The following is a 17,339-nucleotide window of genomic DNA, read 5'->3' as shown; positions in this document are numbered from 1 at the left end:
TTGGAAAATTTTCTTCAAGATGATAAAACTTAATGAATATTGATTAACAAGCACCTAATTAGTCTCATCGGATTATTGATTAAATCGTAGTTAGCCTAATTACAAATCAGGCTAATAAGTTTTATTCATCAGTTAAAGAGTCAGTCATTAATCGTAATTAGCTTTTAAATATAAAAATATTTGATAACATTGTACAAATGTCGAAAAAAATTTTGTAAATACAATCATTAATCAGCTTAAGAAACAAATCACTGATAATTTCTCTAAAAATATTTGTCTTAAAAATTTTTTTGAAGATTATTTTTGCCAGTCACTGACCAAAGGTTCATAAAATCTCTAGCTTATTACTAAGTAAAAAGCAAATATAAATTCTGTTGCCTAGTGTAGTGACATACCCACAGATTCAAGATAATTCATTGTGACATTCAATTCTCTTGACTAATTTGTGGAGATTCATTTTTTCTTTCCAGAGAATACAAGTTCTGGTTAATGATTTTTTGTTTTATCTTTATGTTCACTTGATCAGACTGGTATCCACACGATACCTACTCCCAAATAGAAAGGAAGCAGGTGGGAATGGCAAAGTATATATCTGTGCGAATGCGACGTATCCAAGCACGTCCGGTGCTTGGTTTACCTTGAAACAGCTGTCGATCCATTGCGGCCAGAGGCAACAGACACAAGTCTGGAGAATAAGCATCCGGAGCCCTCAACTATCCACAAGATGGACGTTAGAATATCTTATGTGGTCAAAGTAAATTCGAAACACGTTCATATATGTATATACATTCCAAGTATCGGTTTCATATAAAATAAACATACTCATAATGCCGATGTATGTTATAAGTGTATTTGCTGAACACTTTGAGAGTGATAGTAAAATCTAACTTGACATTTTATACAATACAATATGATTTTTATCCTCAAGTTCTTTAAAATTGCAATAGTTGGTTTTAAGGAGTGACAGCTGTCGCGTGTCCTAAACAGTATTTAGGAGCAGCTGTTGCTACTATAAGACTCTACATCTTTTTAAGTATTTCCGCTATTGACAATTTTCCTCTCTTCATTGTTCCATACGTTCTTTTATAACTCCTTCCCTTTTCGTGATTTCAGATGGCTGCGATTGTGCATTTAAAGTAACCTGATCTCCTGAAATCATTGACACCTGCTCTATACACGTGCTAGATCTGAACTGCTATTGTTCAATTTTTTTTTCAATTTATTTTTATTAATACTAACGTCTTTATTGTATTCAAATTTTACATCAGCTACTGAGAAACTAACTCCTACCTCACTGAAGTCTAGCTTATTAAAAACCAACTTGGAAAAGTTTCAACGAGTTTAGCACCTGATTATTTCACCCAAGTTTAATGCATAATGTTTTTAGAGCTTCCACTCTCACTCTCATTTTTTTTCTTTATTTTACAAAAAGTAACTAATATAATATTCATTGTTTCTTCAAGAACTTGAATTATTTAATTCTCTTTTTAGAATGTAGAGAAAAATGTAGCTTTATTAGCTGCACGAATCAGTGTTTTTGAAAATTTCATTCCATTTGAAGCACTCAGTAACAAGTTTTTTTTTAAATTTATCTATTTTAAAATCAGTAAAACTATAGTACCAAATGGGTTAATTTCAATCAATATCGAAGTTCAGCGAAATAAAAATTTTCAAATAAACGTGTAGCCAGTTTGCTCATGGTATTTTAAACTTGTTTCCAGTTCTTTTTACTGTATATATAATTTCAGATATTATACCAAAATTGTTGTATTCAAACGAGTAGAAAAAAGTTAGCGTAAGAAAGCATGAAATAAAGAACAAAGGATGTGAAGCGTCGTTGAGCTTAAAGATAGTTAAATTCTTTAAGCTTTTTACGTACGACTACGTAATAATATTCCATCGTTCTTACGCGTATTATAGCAGGTATAGATCACTGACCCTGTCCAACTTGCTGGATATTTACTGTACTATCGATTTTGTGCACCGGACGATTCTGATGCTTCCTGAATTACATAACTTGACTTCCAAAGATGATTTGAGTATTCTCAAGAGCATAACATCAAATCAGAGTTTATAAAAAAAAAAGACATGAATCTCAGAACAGATTATTGATGCATTTTCATTTGAATATCAACCTCTTATCAATTATCTGAGAATGGCTTTTTTTATATTAAAGAATTTCAATTCTATTTGCTGTATAAAAGTCGTATCATAATCTTTATAAAGTAATAGCCCATTGAAGTTTTATAAAAAGCTCTTGAAAAATTCCCAATAGAACTGAGTACTTTTCACTAGAAAACCATTACGTGAGTTATCTCCACCATAAATATTCCTTTAAACGAGATTTTACCGAAAAAATTAAACAATAAAAAGAGATTAATACATAACGTATTCAATGTATATAATGTGAAAGCAATTTTCATGCGACTGTTATATTGCATAAATTACGTATATCGTTTTCCAATCAAATCTTCAATAAAAATCAGATGAGGAATGAAAAAATAAAAGGTATTTTAATGATATATTTATAGGTAGTCTCATTGCATTCTTGGAGAATCTAAATTGAGAGTTAAAAAAAATGTGTATCCCACAATTTAAAAAAATGTATGCTTCGTTATATGTAATAACTTAAAAACCTCATCCTTCCATCTTCTAAATTATCATCATTATTTCTTCACATTATTCTCTCTCTTCTTTTTCTTCCAAATCTTTTTCTTTGTCAAATTTATTTTTAAAATTTCACCTCTGAAAGTTTAATGTACTCTCATATTTTTAAAAAAAATTTGAAATAATAAATATATGTTCCGTTGGCATCGAATTATACATAAGTTAATAACTTCTTTGTCTGCTAATGCAGGAAGTCCTTGCCCAAAAGCATCGGTCTGATGCGCAAGCAAAGGGCCACATCCCTCTCTGCTCAAGGTCTACTACCTATTACAGACCAGTGTAACGTTTAGGACAAGACCACCAACTAGTGTGCAAATACAGCGAGACTGTTCTATGTCTCGTACGCTCTTTCATGTACTTTCCATTAGTGTTCTCAGAGGACAATGCAATATAACCGGATGCCGGTAAAACTTCAAATTCATTGATAACTGGTGTCTGTGTATTTCTCTTGTTTCTTTTCTTCTTTTTTTCTACCATTCTTCATGCTTCTCGAATGAATGGAAAATTGACTGTTGGTTCCAACACCACGCACCACCTCGTTGCTCATCATCATGTTTTATTTAGTATCAAGTCATTCTTCTTCACGCCTTCAGGTTTTTTTTCCTTTAAATTGCAGGTAAATACACCATCTAGCAAACTTATTATTTAAATAAAAGGAATTTTTTGCGAGTCAATGTTCAATAAATTATTCAGAAAGTGAATTAGTTAAAGAAAAATATTTAAAATATTTAAAAAATAATTATTGATTGAATGACATTAATATTAGTTACCTGTTATTCATTATTTGATTCATGTTATCCCAACTTCGGCTGATTATTCTGTAATCTCTCAATTTCTCAACAGACAGGTGAGCGCAGGTGCAATTCCAACTATGTCTTCGAAATATTTTTCGATGATTCGTTTTTATAACTAAAGAGTTACCATCGCACATTTTTTGCTAGTCAATCAAATTATTACCCATCTCGTGTAAATAATTAATCAACAACACTTGCATTATTACAACATTAATTAAATTCTTTGCATGACAACACGTGTCAAGTTTGATTATATGAAATTATAAACGGTTAGAAAATAATTTTTCTAGTTTTTATATTCAAGATTATAATGGTTATGATAACAACTCGAAACTGTCACCAAAATATTAATTGACACTTTAATCAGACTATATTCAGACTGTTTAATTGACTAATTGTATTCACCTAAATTTAGTCTATAAAAAAACAATCAATATAAAAACGTAATATCGCACAACTGCTTTTTTAAAACCACACAACTCTGATCTCATGTTTTCGATTCGGCGGTGGCCGACTGACTGCACTCGAAATTCTGATCGCAGCGCCACTCAGAGCCGTTGCCATCAGTGCTCTTCCTTCGCACAGTTCACAGGTAGGAATGTGGTGTGTATAGCCAACTGTCTGTATCCCTAGTGATGGGTTATTTCTCAGGTCAACCGCCGGTACCACGTGCTCCACTTGCTCAGCAAATTTACCTGCAGGTGTCAATCATCTTGGGATAATCTTGCCACCTGAGCTAATCTTTTTCCTTTTATTTCAGCATTTATTTTCACGTCAATTCATTTGAAACCATTTCATGATAACACGTATGTACGAGGAATGAAATAAAATTCCTTTGCTGCATTATTCGTTATCAATTTCTCAGACGTTAATTAGAGTGGACATCAGCTAAATGCTTTCCGTGCATGGAATTCATATCGAATTTATTTTACTATGTTGATCACGTTTCTTATTTGGAGATTCCACATTAATAGAGCGTAATAATAATGACTGTATTTGTTGATTACCTTGAACGACTTTATTTTAAAAAATAAATAAATACTACTAAAACAATAATTAATATTTTTAATGTTACTAAAATCACTATCTCCATAAAATATATCTATAAATAATGATTGTAAATTCGTTCAGTGATATGTATCATCATTGTTTTTTTAATAACACATAATTGGAGTAATTAATATTGTTGTAATAGTGCTTTTAGAATGAAGTAATGTGCTCTGTCTACTGAAATTGTATACCAGTGATGTCAAACTTTTAAACAATTATTCTCTTCGCATCCGGCAATTATCTTTTTTATTTTTAGTGCAAGTCGATAATTTTCAAGTTGATAGAAGGCAAATTTACTCAACTTCAGGGCCATCTGTTAACGAGTTGGTGAACAGACTAGTTCCAGCTTTAAAGTTCCTCAGATAAATATTGGTTTAAATAAATGAGGAACGAAGATGCTTTCTAATAAAGAATTATTAATTGGAATGATAAATTTTTATTAATTCAATGACAATACAAATAATGATGGAGAATAATTGAAAAATTCAATCAACTGTTTGATAGCAACATCAATCTCAAGGTATTGATATGATCGATGATGATAGCATATGATACAAATGTGTCAGACGTGTTTCACTCGTAAATCTACTACTAATGAGATGCTAACAGGCGTCTGCGCCCTGGTGCTTGACATAAAATGAAATATATCAACTGCATTTCCACTGAATCGATAGTATAACAATAGATAGAGTCTGTACTAGCCAATATTTGGCTAAAGAATGCCATGCTTGCAGTTTTTACTTGATGCAATATTCACACAAAACAAATTCCATACATACATTGAAAAATATCTTTACTCTAGAGGAACCTTTTCTGTACATTTACTTATTTGATTTATCCCTTTTATCTTTTGTGTTTAATCTCATTCTGCAGTTAAAGGAAATGGAATATAAGTATTAAATCAAATTTACTATCTCAATTCTAAAACAAACCATGACTCTGCTGATCCTTTAAAACCTAGATGCAGAATTTGCAATTCCCTTTTTACCAAAAAAAAAAAATAAATAAACATTCATTCCACTATTATGATTCCATTATTTATGAAAGTTCGCATTTTTAAATGGACTATTTTTCTCTTTAAATTAAAAAATGTTTAAAAATGACTTAAAACAACTGTACATTTAAATTATCAACATAAATATTGCTTGGTATGAATTTTGATGTAAAATTAATGAGCAAAAAGTGTTTTAAAAGGCTGTAAAGAGAATACATACATGTTGACTATGAGACTTTACTACTGTACTTAAAGGCTGATAAAACTTAGCTAAAGAACATGCCGTTAAAGATAAGAACACGAGGAAAAAATCAACAATAGTAGGATAAAATTGAAATGCTAATTCAAGAACAAATTTAAAAGCTGCCTTTTCAAGATGGTCAAGTAGTTGGAATGATAATGAAAAGAGAATGAAAAACGAATAATGCAAAAAACGTCAAAAGTTATACAAACTGTCAGAAACAAAAAAAGGGTGCTGTGTATGTAAAATAAGAATGTTATGAATTTATTTAATTAAAGGAGATGAGTTAACAGTTTACTTCGTTATTTATATTTGACAATTTAAACAGCTTGTAATAAGGTGAAAGTATATTTTCATTGTAATTAAAATTTTATGTAACACATTTTTCTCAATCGTTATCTCGTATTCTGATGGAAGGTCGAGCAAGCAATAATATGGCAAATAAATTTTCGTTGACAGACGTCGAGCTTTACTTAAATAGAAAACTTTTGCAACTCTCGAGTAGTTCATTAAAAATTTTATTCTGCAAAAATAAGACCAAAAAAAATGTCTACTTTTTGTAATTGTAAATCTGTGCTTTTTCTTTATAATTAAAATTTTTTATCAACATTGTGACATGTATTGAGAAACTTTAATAAACATGAAAACATTCCAACCCATTTTTTTATTCATACTTTTATTAATTAAACTCAAATTAATATTACTGAGTGCTTTTTCTATCCAAAATATACATGATATTATTTCATTCTCAGACAAAATGATGGAGATAAGTCAAAGAGTAAAACTTGAAACCAATTTACAGACTGGAGAAGCAAAATCTCTATCATTGCATGCAAAATTATACTCAATCAGAAAGCTATCACAACAGATATCTGAATTAACTGAAGATGTGGAAATTGAAATGAGTTCACTCTTCATTACAGTTCTTCATGGTATCCCATTAGCTGGTGATATCAAATCAGTTATTCGTGAATTTTACAATTGTGTTATTCGTATTGAAGAATTATACAGACGCTACAAGGATATCACCACAACACCACCACCATTTCTCTTCGAAAATCACTCAGTGTTCAGTTTAATTGACACAGCCATGTCCAATAAATATGGTGACTTAACAGATATGCTATATCGCTTATGGCGACTATTTGTTCCAACTAATTTATCAGTTATTAAGCGAGGTATTTTGGACTACGTGATTGAACAACAAATGGTAAGCGATTAACGATAATCTATATGGAATAACATGCAGGATTATATTACAATACAATAATTTTGATCGATTTCCATTCTTAGGTATCTGATCCACGAATTATATGTGGCAGTTATACTTCATTTCAATATAAATTAAATGAATTTTATAGTTCTGCAGTTGCTAGTGAGATAAAAGGATTTATTTTGAGATCCTTCAGTTATGGAATTCTTGAAGGTAGGCATTGCATAAAAATGTGTTGTTCTCAACATAAGTACTGAAAAAGTACTTGAAATATTCAGTCAAGTAGATGGTAAATATTTCTTCGTTTTCACAAGTTTACTGAGATGTTTTTAAAAGATATTTCTTCCTAGAGAAATTCACTTCTGAACTTAAAAGTGCACAAATGCAACTTATTTTGAGGTCGAATGATTATTTAGAAGTAACTCGATCTGCAATGCAATCTGTTCCAAGAGATATACATCGATGTGATCCAGCCAAGTATATTTGGAGTATGAAATATGACTTGGTTTTTAAACTATTATTTTTTTTTATTAATAGTGGATTATTTATTGATAGATGAAACATACGCCGAGCTGCAATTTTTATTTCAGAAAATTGTTGTTAATGAAATTCAAGTTTTTCCGGTGGAAACATGTTCATTAGATTGCTTTTCAATTGATTCTACTCTTATCCACCGGTGTTATAGCTGGTCTGCAGCTCCATCTCAAATACGAACTTACTGTCCAAAGCGATATTGTCGTGGTCGAATGCAACGCTGTGCCTGGATTGGATCAGTAACACTTTGTGAACTGGTAATACTTGAAGGAAAAAATAATAAATACCATGAATAACATTATTCATGATACTCTTTTTAACAGCCTCCTGAGTCGAACAGACGTTATGAATGGATACAGAGTGAAAATGGACGCTATGGAAGTTACTCTGAAGAATGTGATGGAGAAAGAAGGGCAGTTAATTTATCGATGTCTGGATTTTACAACTGTGACAATTGTTTGTGTGATTGTATAGAAGAACGAGCTGATTCTGAAGCTCTACGAACAATAAGTTTAAGGCCTCAGATGTCCAATGTCGCAGCAAATAAGTAAAGAAGAATTGCCTTTATTTTTTTAGTCATAAAAAACAATAGTTTGAGTATGAACAAAATTTTAATGAAAAAAAATTCTGAAAAAAGTATTCTTAGAGATGAGAAAAAATTTTTTTTTGTTAAAATTGAATTTTATCTCAAGCGTAAAAACGTGACCAAGTTGCTATGAATTATTGTCCCCATTACAGGGTGATTACAGGTGTTAGATTTCTTCTAAAAAACAAAGTACTTCACCTACAGATAGAAGAGTCTAAGCTTCTACCCCACGGTAGAATCGATACTCACAATAGGAGTTGGGTGTATATTGATGAATGGGTGTATATGTCGAACGTCTCTAGGGGTGGATTTTATATGATAAAAGATGATGAGCAAATTGATCTACAAAATGAAGTGGATTATTCATTTATCAGATCAGACCAGCGAATCATGCACTTAGATGTCATAACTGCTCCTTATGATCATCTTATAACAGGTGTTAGATTTAATCATGTGTCGCCACCATGGCCAGATCAACCAAATGATAGTCCACTTCATATAGAAATCTTTGTGACACCGTATAGTTATAATAACGGTACACTGGATATTCGACATGGTGATCATTCTCATTGGGTAACACCACAAACTCTGTACAATCCACCTTATCATTACTATCGCGAGAGGTATGAAATAGTCATTTTAATTCCAATAATTGAATTGTTCCTCTCAAACAAAATGATTATATATCAAATGAATAATCTTCTTACAGGACTGAAGTGAAAATATCGAGACCAACAAATCCTATCAAAGCTCCATTTAATGTACCAGATTCAATGCCCAATCAATTTATCAAATTCCGTTCCTCTGATATTTGGAAAGATGCGGGACAGTCTACTATTCCATTCTTTGATTTACAACCAATTAGTTCATTACGCGAGGCTTTGGACTGCTTGGGCATCTTTCACAAAGGAGCTAAAGGCTATGGTGGGTTCATTGCTTTACAAATATGTACCCTAGATATTTCTAGACACTTGAAACCATTGACTGAAGAGGAAGTCGAATTATATAAAACCACTAATGTTTCGACACACATGACTGGAGTCTCACACAGGGTAGAGTAAATATATCGAAAAATATTGTATCCAATTTTAGACACTTTTTTTCTACCCGTTTATTTCTGTGTGAACGACAGCTGCAGTGTTTTATTGATTAAATTTTTTTTTTTTTCAAATAATTATCAGACATGATATTTCTATTTTTAGATTCATAAAGTTTGGAATATTCTTAATGGAAAAAAATCTTTATGTCACTATTTAAAATGTAATTGATGATATTTTTTTCTCATTAGCATTTAATCTTTTAATGATTGATGATTATTCAATTGCTCTTTAACACTAGAAGAATTTTAAATACAAGTTAGGAAAAAAATTCATTAACTAAATAATCATTTTCTTTGTTCATACAATCATAGTCTCGTTGTTCAGGATTTCATCAATATTTAACACTTCAATTTATCTCACATTTGAAAAGGTTCATTCAAAAAAGTTGCTCAAACTAAGTAATACAAATACGTTTTAAAATTGATTTAAGAGTTAATTAAATGAATCATTAAAAATTGAAAAACATTTTGCTAACTACAGATTTTTTTTTGTGCCACAAATAACCTTGCAAAATACTCAACACCGAAATTGGTACAGCAACGCGCCTACTCGTCAATGTAACATAAATGATCCGCGTGGGACGCCTTGAAGAAATACAACATACCCTAATATGGAAGGAAAGAAGTTCAATGGTCTTTTTATTAAACGCATGTTGTGCGCCTGTTTTCAACCGGTCTTTCACGTATAACTTGATCATCCAATCGTTTTCGCTTACTGCATTGCAGCATAGCAATTTTTCTTCCATAACATCTCGTGATATAAAGTGACAAAGCGTTTTACAAACCAGTTAGGATGTTGCTTCTCCCTTACATCTTACAAATAAAAAAAAAGATCCAGTTGACAAACAATATCTAATATCCTTCCAGTTACACGGAAAATGATGAGTCTCTTGCTTCATTTTTTTTTTCTATTTGCATTCAGTCAGCCTTCTCTAATGCTTCATTACGTTGATTTCACAATCTAATAGTTTTCATTAGAGAGAGCAGGAACCCATGAGTTATTGTGGAGGTTCGTTATCTAAAATTCGTTTATTTTAGTTGACTCTTCTGTGAATAATTAAATCTCAACATTCATTCTTTAGTAGATTACAAATTTTATTTGATAAGTGTTTTAGGACGTTACCTTATAACACCCGAAGGCATTCTCTTGTGCTCTTCGTTAGTGACATTCTGTTAAAATTTCATTTAATCTTTTTAACCGAGTTGTATTACCATATATATACATACATATTAAAGCCATTCTCAATTACTTGGATACTTTCTCCAAAAAGCCTTCAATGAATTGTTTATGACATCACAGATGAAATTAAAAATTCTTTAATCAAAAATTAATAACAAAATATTACAAAATTAATAGATTAATGTTGAATCAAATGATTTGAGATTTTATTCTGCTTAGAATTGTTTTAAGAAGCAAGAATTGTGGTCATTTGAAGCACAAATGACATTTACTCATTCTGACATCCATCATAAAATATTAGCTCTTATATTCCAAGTATGGAATTTTCAAGGATTTAGGTGCAATGTCGAAAGATATTATGTCAAATGTGCATGTGGTACATGAGCATATTTACAATAAAGACCCAGTAAATATGTAATATCTTCCTATGCATACAGATTCGACCTTTCGAAAATCTTTTACATATTAAAGCTCTCTCCAGACAATTTTGAGTTGAATTTAATTATTCAACAGCACTTTAGATAAATGCATTAAATGCAAAAATAATTTGCATACATCATGATGTGATTAAAAAATAATAATCTTGTTTTCACTCGATGGTTCTTGTGAAAAATTTGTAGATGCAAAGAATTTACAAAGCTTGAACAGAAGCTCCTTGAGCAGAACTCGAGCATTAAAGATGCACAATTACGTACGTTCTTTCTAGCACTTTCTAAGAGAGATATACAAGTTTTGAACAAGATTTTCGTTCTATAGAAAATCGGATTTCAGAACAAAATGAAAAAGAGAAGTTAAAGGTCAGCTTAATGTTAAAAATTGCAAGATCAACTCACTAAAATTCTTTTTAATCCAATATAATATTGAAGCCATTCACTCTTTTTCTCACCGTAAATATGATAAATTTATAACATTCAGTATATATATATATAGTGAGTACATGTCAGTGCATTTCATAAAGCTGAATTGGCCAATCTATTATGTTAGAATATATGTGTGACTCTATACGTAATAAGAGAGAAATATCGAAGCAAACATAACTTTCCGTAATGTGAATTGTTCGAGTTTCAGCCGGCTAAACAGCTTAATACGAGAGTAAGCTTTTGTTATTACTTGACTATTTTTCAACGCTACGTTCGTTGTTTCGCTTCAACGAAGTAAAACAGCATATATTGACATACTCTTTGTGAAACAAATGCTTGTTTAAAATATCAAAAGAAGCACTATTCTTTTTTAAACCCATTTTTCACTTACTATAATAATAAATACATTGACAGAGTGTAAAAATTATATTCATGATCCAAACAAAACAACTAAAAATGTATCATAATTAATAAAAAAATTGAATCGACATTGATTTGTTAATCATAAACAATATACTCTCATATGATGAAATTTTTATGTTATAATTTTATAATAAAAAGACTTTTTGTATTTATTAAAAAGTTCTAAAATTGTGGATTAAAGATTAAAAAAAATTTATTCATTTTTACTGTTCAGTCTTTTCTGTGTACTTTGTCCTACATCATCCATCCCTCTGTACAGAATATTACTAAAGGTTTAGGATTAGTTTCTCACTTCTGTTTCTCATGTATACATTTCTACTGGACGTGACGTTTTCGTAATTGGACCATTAGTAAGCCGACAGCAGTACACACAGTCTTTAGTTACACGGTAACATCGTACAACTCTATAGTGGTTTACACCATATGGCGACGGTTAATTATTACCATGAAACTTTTCAATTATTATCATTTCATCATTAATTGACTAACTGCATGGTTCTGTATAGTAATTTGAAGCATTGCCATTTGAATATTATTTGCCCTTCGAATATACTCTACGTAATCACAATTAGAAAAGTAACTTCAACTAGTTTAAATTGCGCATTCATCAGTGGAGTTTCAAGTAAAGTAGTTAAAATAAGTAAGTGAAAAGACTTAAAAGTAATTTAATCAAATTAAAAGCATCTTTTGACTGTTCACTTACCCATCAGGACCTGTATCGTGTGTTAAAAATGACTTGGGCAAAGAAGACGAACGTTGATGAGGTTCAAGAAATTTCCCACCATCTGGAGATTCTCCACGTTTTGCTGGAGCGCTGCCAGGTCTTAACTGCTCTGATTGTGGCTCTTGAAGGGTTCTCAATGATCCTGCTATCGCGTCTTCCATAGGTGTTGATCCTCCACTACTTTTAGGATTTTTTGGGCTCTTTGTTACGGTTCTGTCAGATGTAGTAATCCAGATATCACTGCTAGATGAAGACGAAGTGGTAGTAGAAGATACAGCACCGCCACTAGGTGATTTCCCTATGGCTTTAGATTGTATTGGCGATACTCGTCGACCAGTAATTTCTCCGTGAGCATTTCGAAAGTCTCGTCGGGTAGATTGATCTAATTCATTTTGTGAACCCAATGGTGATCTTCGAGGTTGTTTTAAAACACTTTTTGGTAAACGTTCTTCGTGCTTAGAAGTTTGAAAATGACGTTCAGATCGTTGTCGAGATTTTCGTGATTCTCGATCGTCAACATCAAGAGATGCTGGAGAAGAACAAGCACTTCCCCGGTCTCGTGTTGAATGACTAATTATGTTGTCTGTAGAAACTCTACGATGTGATGGATAGCTTTGAGAGAGTTTCATAGAAGCCTGATTCTGATTAGGTGAGCAAAGAGTTTCTCGCTGTAAACAGTGAGGCCAAAAATCACAGGTGCTAGTGTTACATCGCACTTTTGACTCGGAAGAAATATTAGATGTATTTGTGTTGGGAGTTGTTGCTCCTCGTTGAAGTGTTCTTGGCCGTCTACTTGACTGCTGCTGTTGTTGTTGTTGAGCATAATTAATAATAGATTGCTGATGACGTGGCTGCTTTGCTGAGATAAAATATACGTCATAAGGACCTGTTGTCGCACGTCGATCTACTGTATCGTCACGATTTTCATATCGTCCTGAGTGAACATTTCTCGTTATTGGTCGACTTCTTGTCCCATAAAGGTACTCTGTAACTGTTACTTCATTTTCACGATGAACTTCAGCATTAATTGTTTCCTCAGTAGATTTAGCCTTGCCTGAATTTGATAAAAAATATATTTTTAAGTCACCTTATGATTGAAAATAAATTTGAAAATAAAAAATTACTTACGAGTAGATAACGGATGCCTTTTAGGTCTATCAGCACTTCTGTCATCAATAATTTTTACAACAACTCGATTAGAATCATTTAGTTCACGAGAATGTTCTCTTGATAACTGTTGCGAATGATTAGTCGATCCTGGTGATCTCTTTTCCGGTAATTGAAGACTCTTCGAACGTCGAACTCGACTCGATTGCAACGAGTCCGGTGAGAGTACAAGCGTATTTCTAAAACCCTGATGCTGTCGAGATTGGTTTGATCGTTTGAAATGGTTAGGAGTTGGTGATCTTCCAGTGCGATCAATACTACTGGTTGAAGAAGTAGAAGAAGTCGACGATGAATCAAATGATAACCTTCCAGCGTCCGATGAACCTGGTGATTTCCGCGATGATTGCTGGTTACGACTTAATCGTGATTGTCTTCCGGAAGGGGATAATCTGTCTTGATTAATTCCTTTTCCTTCAGGAGATGAATCTAATGTTGTTCCGGAGTTTGACATAATACTATTTATGAGAGAATCAGGATTGTCTTCCTCATCACCGTCATCGTAGTCCTCTACAGAAGAATCTGTATTTTCTGCTAATCTAGGCATTGTCATCCTAGTGACACAACTGTCAAGACTTCGAAATCCCATTGAAGACGAGGACGATGATGAAGATTCAAGGTATCTCTGAGCAAACTGCGAGCGCCTTGTACTCGACTGATCCTCTAGGGATTTAGCTGACGCAAGTCTATATTGTTTGTTGTCTTGTCTCGATTGTGATACACTACTAGCACTCCCGGACACTTGAGAATTCGCCTGACGTCGTAATCTTGGTTTACCAGACATGTTGGATATTTTCCTAGATATCAAGGATAAAGAGGCCCTATTTTTATTTGGGGGCGGTGACGGAGGTGGACTGATGACATCACTGTCGATAATAGCATTTGAACGTGGTAGAAATGGTGCTTTTCCATAGGTACCCATTGAACGTGAAGAACGCGTTCCTCTTTTTGCTACATCTTGAAAAGCCGGCGGTGGTGAAATGATTGGTGTTATTGAAGGTGGAGAAAATGACTCTGGAATACTGTGAGGAGACTCACCACCACTAGGTGGCTCGAATTCTGTACTATGAAGCTTTAGAAAATCTGGTCGATGAGAATCTAGTGTATGACTGCCCATATAATCTGGGCATTTGCCTGGCTCACTATTACTACAGTGATAATCTACGAGCTTGACTGCCACACGTCTTGGTAGTGGAATTGTGCCAGTCACAGCACTGCTATTTCCACTGCTGGTCACTTGAGGATTACTTTCGTATTTGTTCTTACGATTCTCATCAAGAGATCGTTGTTGCACTTGAACCCATCCAGATCTTCCGAGATAGACGCCATCCACTTCACGGTCGCACCAGCGCACCGGAGATAATTCCCTACTACAATTTCCACTAACGAAAAGCTCTCCTGATGTGCCGCCACTTCCTGAGAGGAATGAATTTGTTGCGTCACGCCTTCGTTGACTTTGTGTCTCTTGACGACGATGATGATTTCTAGACGTTGATGTTATGTTTCCAATAGTCGAGTTTCCGCTCGCTATTGTAGCTGTCTCATGACGCTTCAAGCTTGGTATTGAACTAGCACGACTGTAAGTATTGGATCTATTTCCTGAGATATTCAACATCTGACCGGTTTCCCAAGAGTCTGTGGAAGAAATACCTCGCAGATGGAGAATTGATGCATTCGATGTCCTGAAAACGTCATACATATTTGATCTTTGAAATACTTTATTCACCATAGGAAAAATTTTTTGGTTTGTTTGTCACGCATAGAATATGATTTTCGTTTTAACGTTTTGATTAAAATTAAATCAAAAAGAAATTTCATCAATTAATTATTTCTGCCGTTTAAAAACATGAAATAAAACAATTATAAATGTAATTAATTAATCATCAAATTACGCTTCTAATGAATAAATAATTGACTCTCGAAAATAAATATTTATAAACTGATATCTTTTCGTTCATTTTGTAATTATCGAAATGTAATTAAAAATATATGATATTATTAATTATAAATTGACAATAATGAAAACAATGAAAATTCATGATAATAACAATTATATAACCAAAATGATTATTATTTACGTATCTATATTTATACAAATAATAATATAAAAGGTTCTATAAAAATGTAATAACGATATCAAATGGATATCGATAGCTTGTTGAACATATATGAGTATTCCTATCTAAACTATCAAAGATTTCCCGTGTAAATATTGACGTAGTATTCTGATAATGTAACCATTACACCAAATTTCAAAAGTTTTAAAAATTTTGAAAGTACTCTGGGGAAAGTTTCGCCACTTGGTGATGCTCTTTACAGAAACTAATATTAGAAGTATCGATAATAGAGTTAAAGTTTTAAGTAGCAAAAATAATACACTATCCATATAGTTTAAAAAAGATAAACTAGATATATTTTCAACATAAAGAGGATCAGAGATAAAAAATAATATTATTTACCTTTCAGATCTTTCTCTTGATCCACTGACTGAAGGTGTCGTTGTTGAATTAGCAATCTCTTTTGGGTCTGAAGCTGGACTGACCCGTCGAGGTTGTTGGACTGAGGACGAAGTAGTATTTCCACTGACGCCTACGAGGCCCACGTGGCTTCCCCCATCGTCTGTTGAATGTTGTCGCGAAGATTGTTGCGATGTTTGTGAGTGCCATCGTCGTTGATTCGACCTTGAAGACACTGATCCCGAACTCGGTTGATGACCTGATGACGATGATGTTGGTATATTTCCTCCTACGTTTCCACTTCCACCACCACCACCACCACCACCACTGTCTAACGAGGTATTCTGTAAGGCAAATTTATTCTTAAGGGTGCTTATGTAATGTTTGCACATGAGACATTAAAATCGTTATATATCTTATACGACAGAATTATCATTCATACTATGTGTATTTCATAAATGCAAATTGGAATATAAACTCCTCTTTATTCTAAAGCATCTATTTTAGCTGCATTTAAAAAAAAAATGCCAAAAAAATACCAAGTGTAATTTAAATCAACGTATTTGAGTTTTCAATTTAAAAAATCTTTTAACTGAATGTTTCATATGTTAATTAACATGTATAAAATCTGACTTTGAGAATCAATATTGAAAAAAGATATCAAATGAAAATGGACGATTGAATTCAATCTAGAATTCGGAAAGGTAAAGTGAACTTTGATTGGACAAGAACCTGGGTCGATTGCGATTACCCAGTTCCATCACTAACTCGCTCGAGAATTCAGGGAATGAGGTGAGAGCAAGATCAGTAACTGGTTTCTCCGTGAAATGTTGTAGTTGATACAGTAAATGTACGTTCCACAAAACCACTCAATAGTTGCTATTTAAGGCAATGATGTATTCAAAAAATTGAAATTCCACTGAACATACACTACTGTAGTGGAATAACACTTGTTAGGGAGTACTCTATTAATATGGAATAGGCTTGTAATAATATAGTTGAATTCTGGTAACCAAGAGCTATATTGTGCTTGTAAGCAGTGCACATGGTTTGTTTTCAGAAAATGCATAAATGTTGCATCTACGTTGTATATATTTAATTGGATAAATATTGTAATGCATGAAAATCTAGCATCTTTATGTTTACTTTAAAATGTTGAAACTTTAAGAATATTTCATATTCATTTAAGTGTACTTAAAATGGTAGAAGAATGCTTGCTTCATACCATTAATAAAGACAATTCACTTTGCCCTTATTTATCTACATTCAAGATGTTGATTTCATTTCCATGAAAGAGGAATTTATCAGATAAAATATAAGTTTGTTGAATGAAGATTAACACCTCTCAAGAATC

General features: G+C 32.6%; 1 protein-coding gene across 3 annotated transcripts in view; it reads right to left on the bottom strand.

Annotated features, from left to right (window-relative positions):
• RhoGEF3 (Rho guanine nucleotide exchange factor 3) overlaps positions 1-17,339 on the bottom strand; it is a 53,557-nt gene that overhangs the window by 12,537 nt on the left and 23,681 nt on the right. For all 3 annotated transcript variants that reach the window (XM_035085182.1, XM_035085184.1, XM_035085183.1), the window contains 3 exons: positions 15,989-16,329; positions 13,494-15,211; positions 12,345-13,419 (listed from right to left, as the gene is read on the bottom strand). In XM_035085182.1, coding sequence (XP_034941073.1) covers positions 12,345-13,419; positions 13,494-15,211; positions 15,989-16,329 — 3,134 coding nt within the window. The remainder of the gene's footprint in view (positions 1-12,344; positions 13,420-13,493; positions 15,212-15,988; positions 16,330-17,339) is intronic.

The sequence above is a fragment of the Chelonus insularis genome, unplaced genomic scaffold (genome assembly GCF_013357705.1).
Source record: "Chelonus insularis isolate UGA/USDA-ARS -01 unplaced genomic scaffold, ASM1335770v1 contig_399_pilon, whole genome shotgun sequence".
Classification (NCBI taxonomy): domain Eukaryota; kingdom Metazoa; phylum Arthropoda; class Insecta; order Hymenoptera; family Braconidae; genus Chelonus; species Chelonus insularis.
The sequence above is the reverse complement of the archived record's forward strand: the minus strand, read 5'-3'. Positions and strand labels throughout refer to the sequence as shown.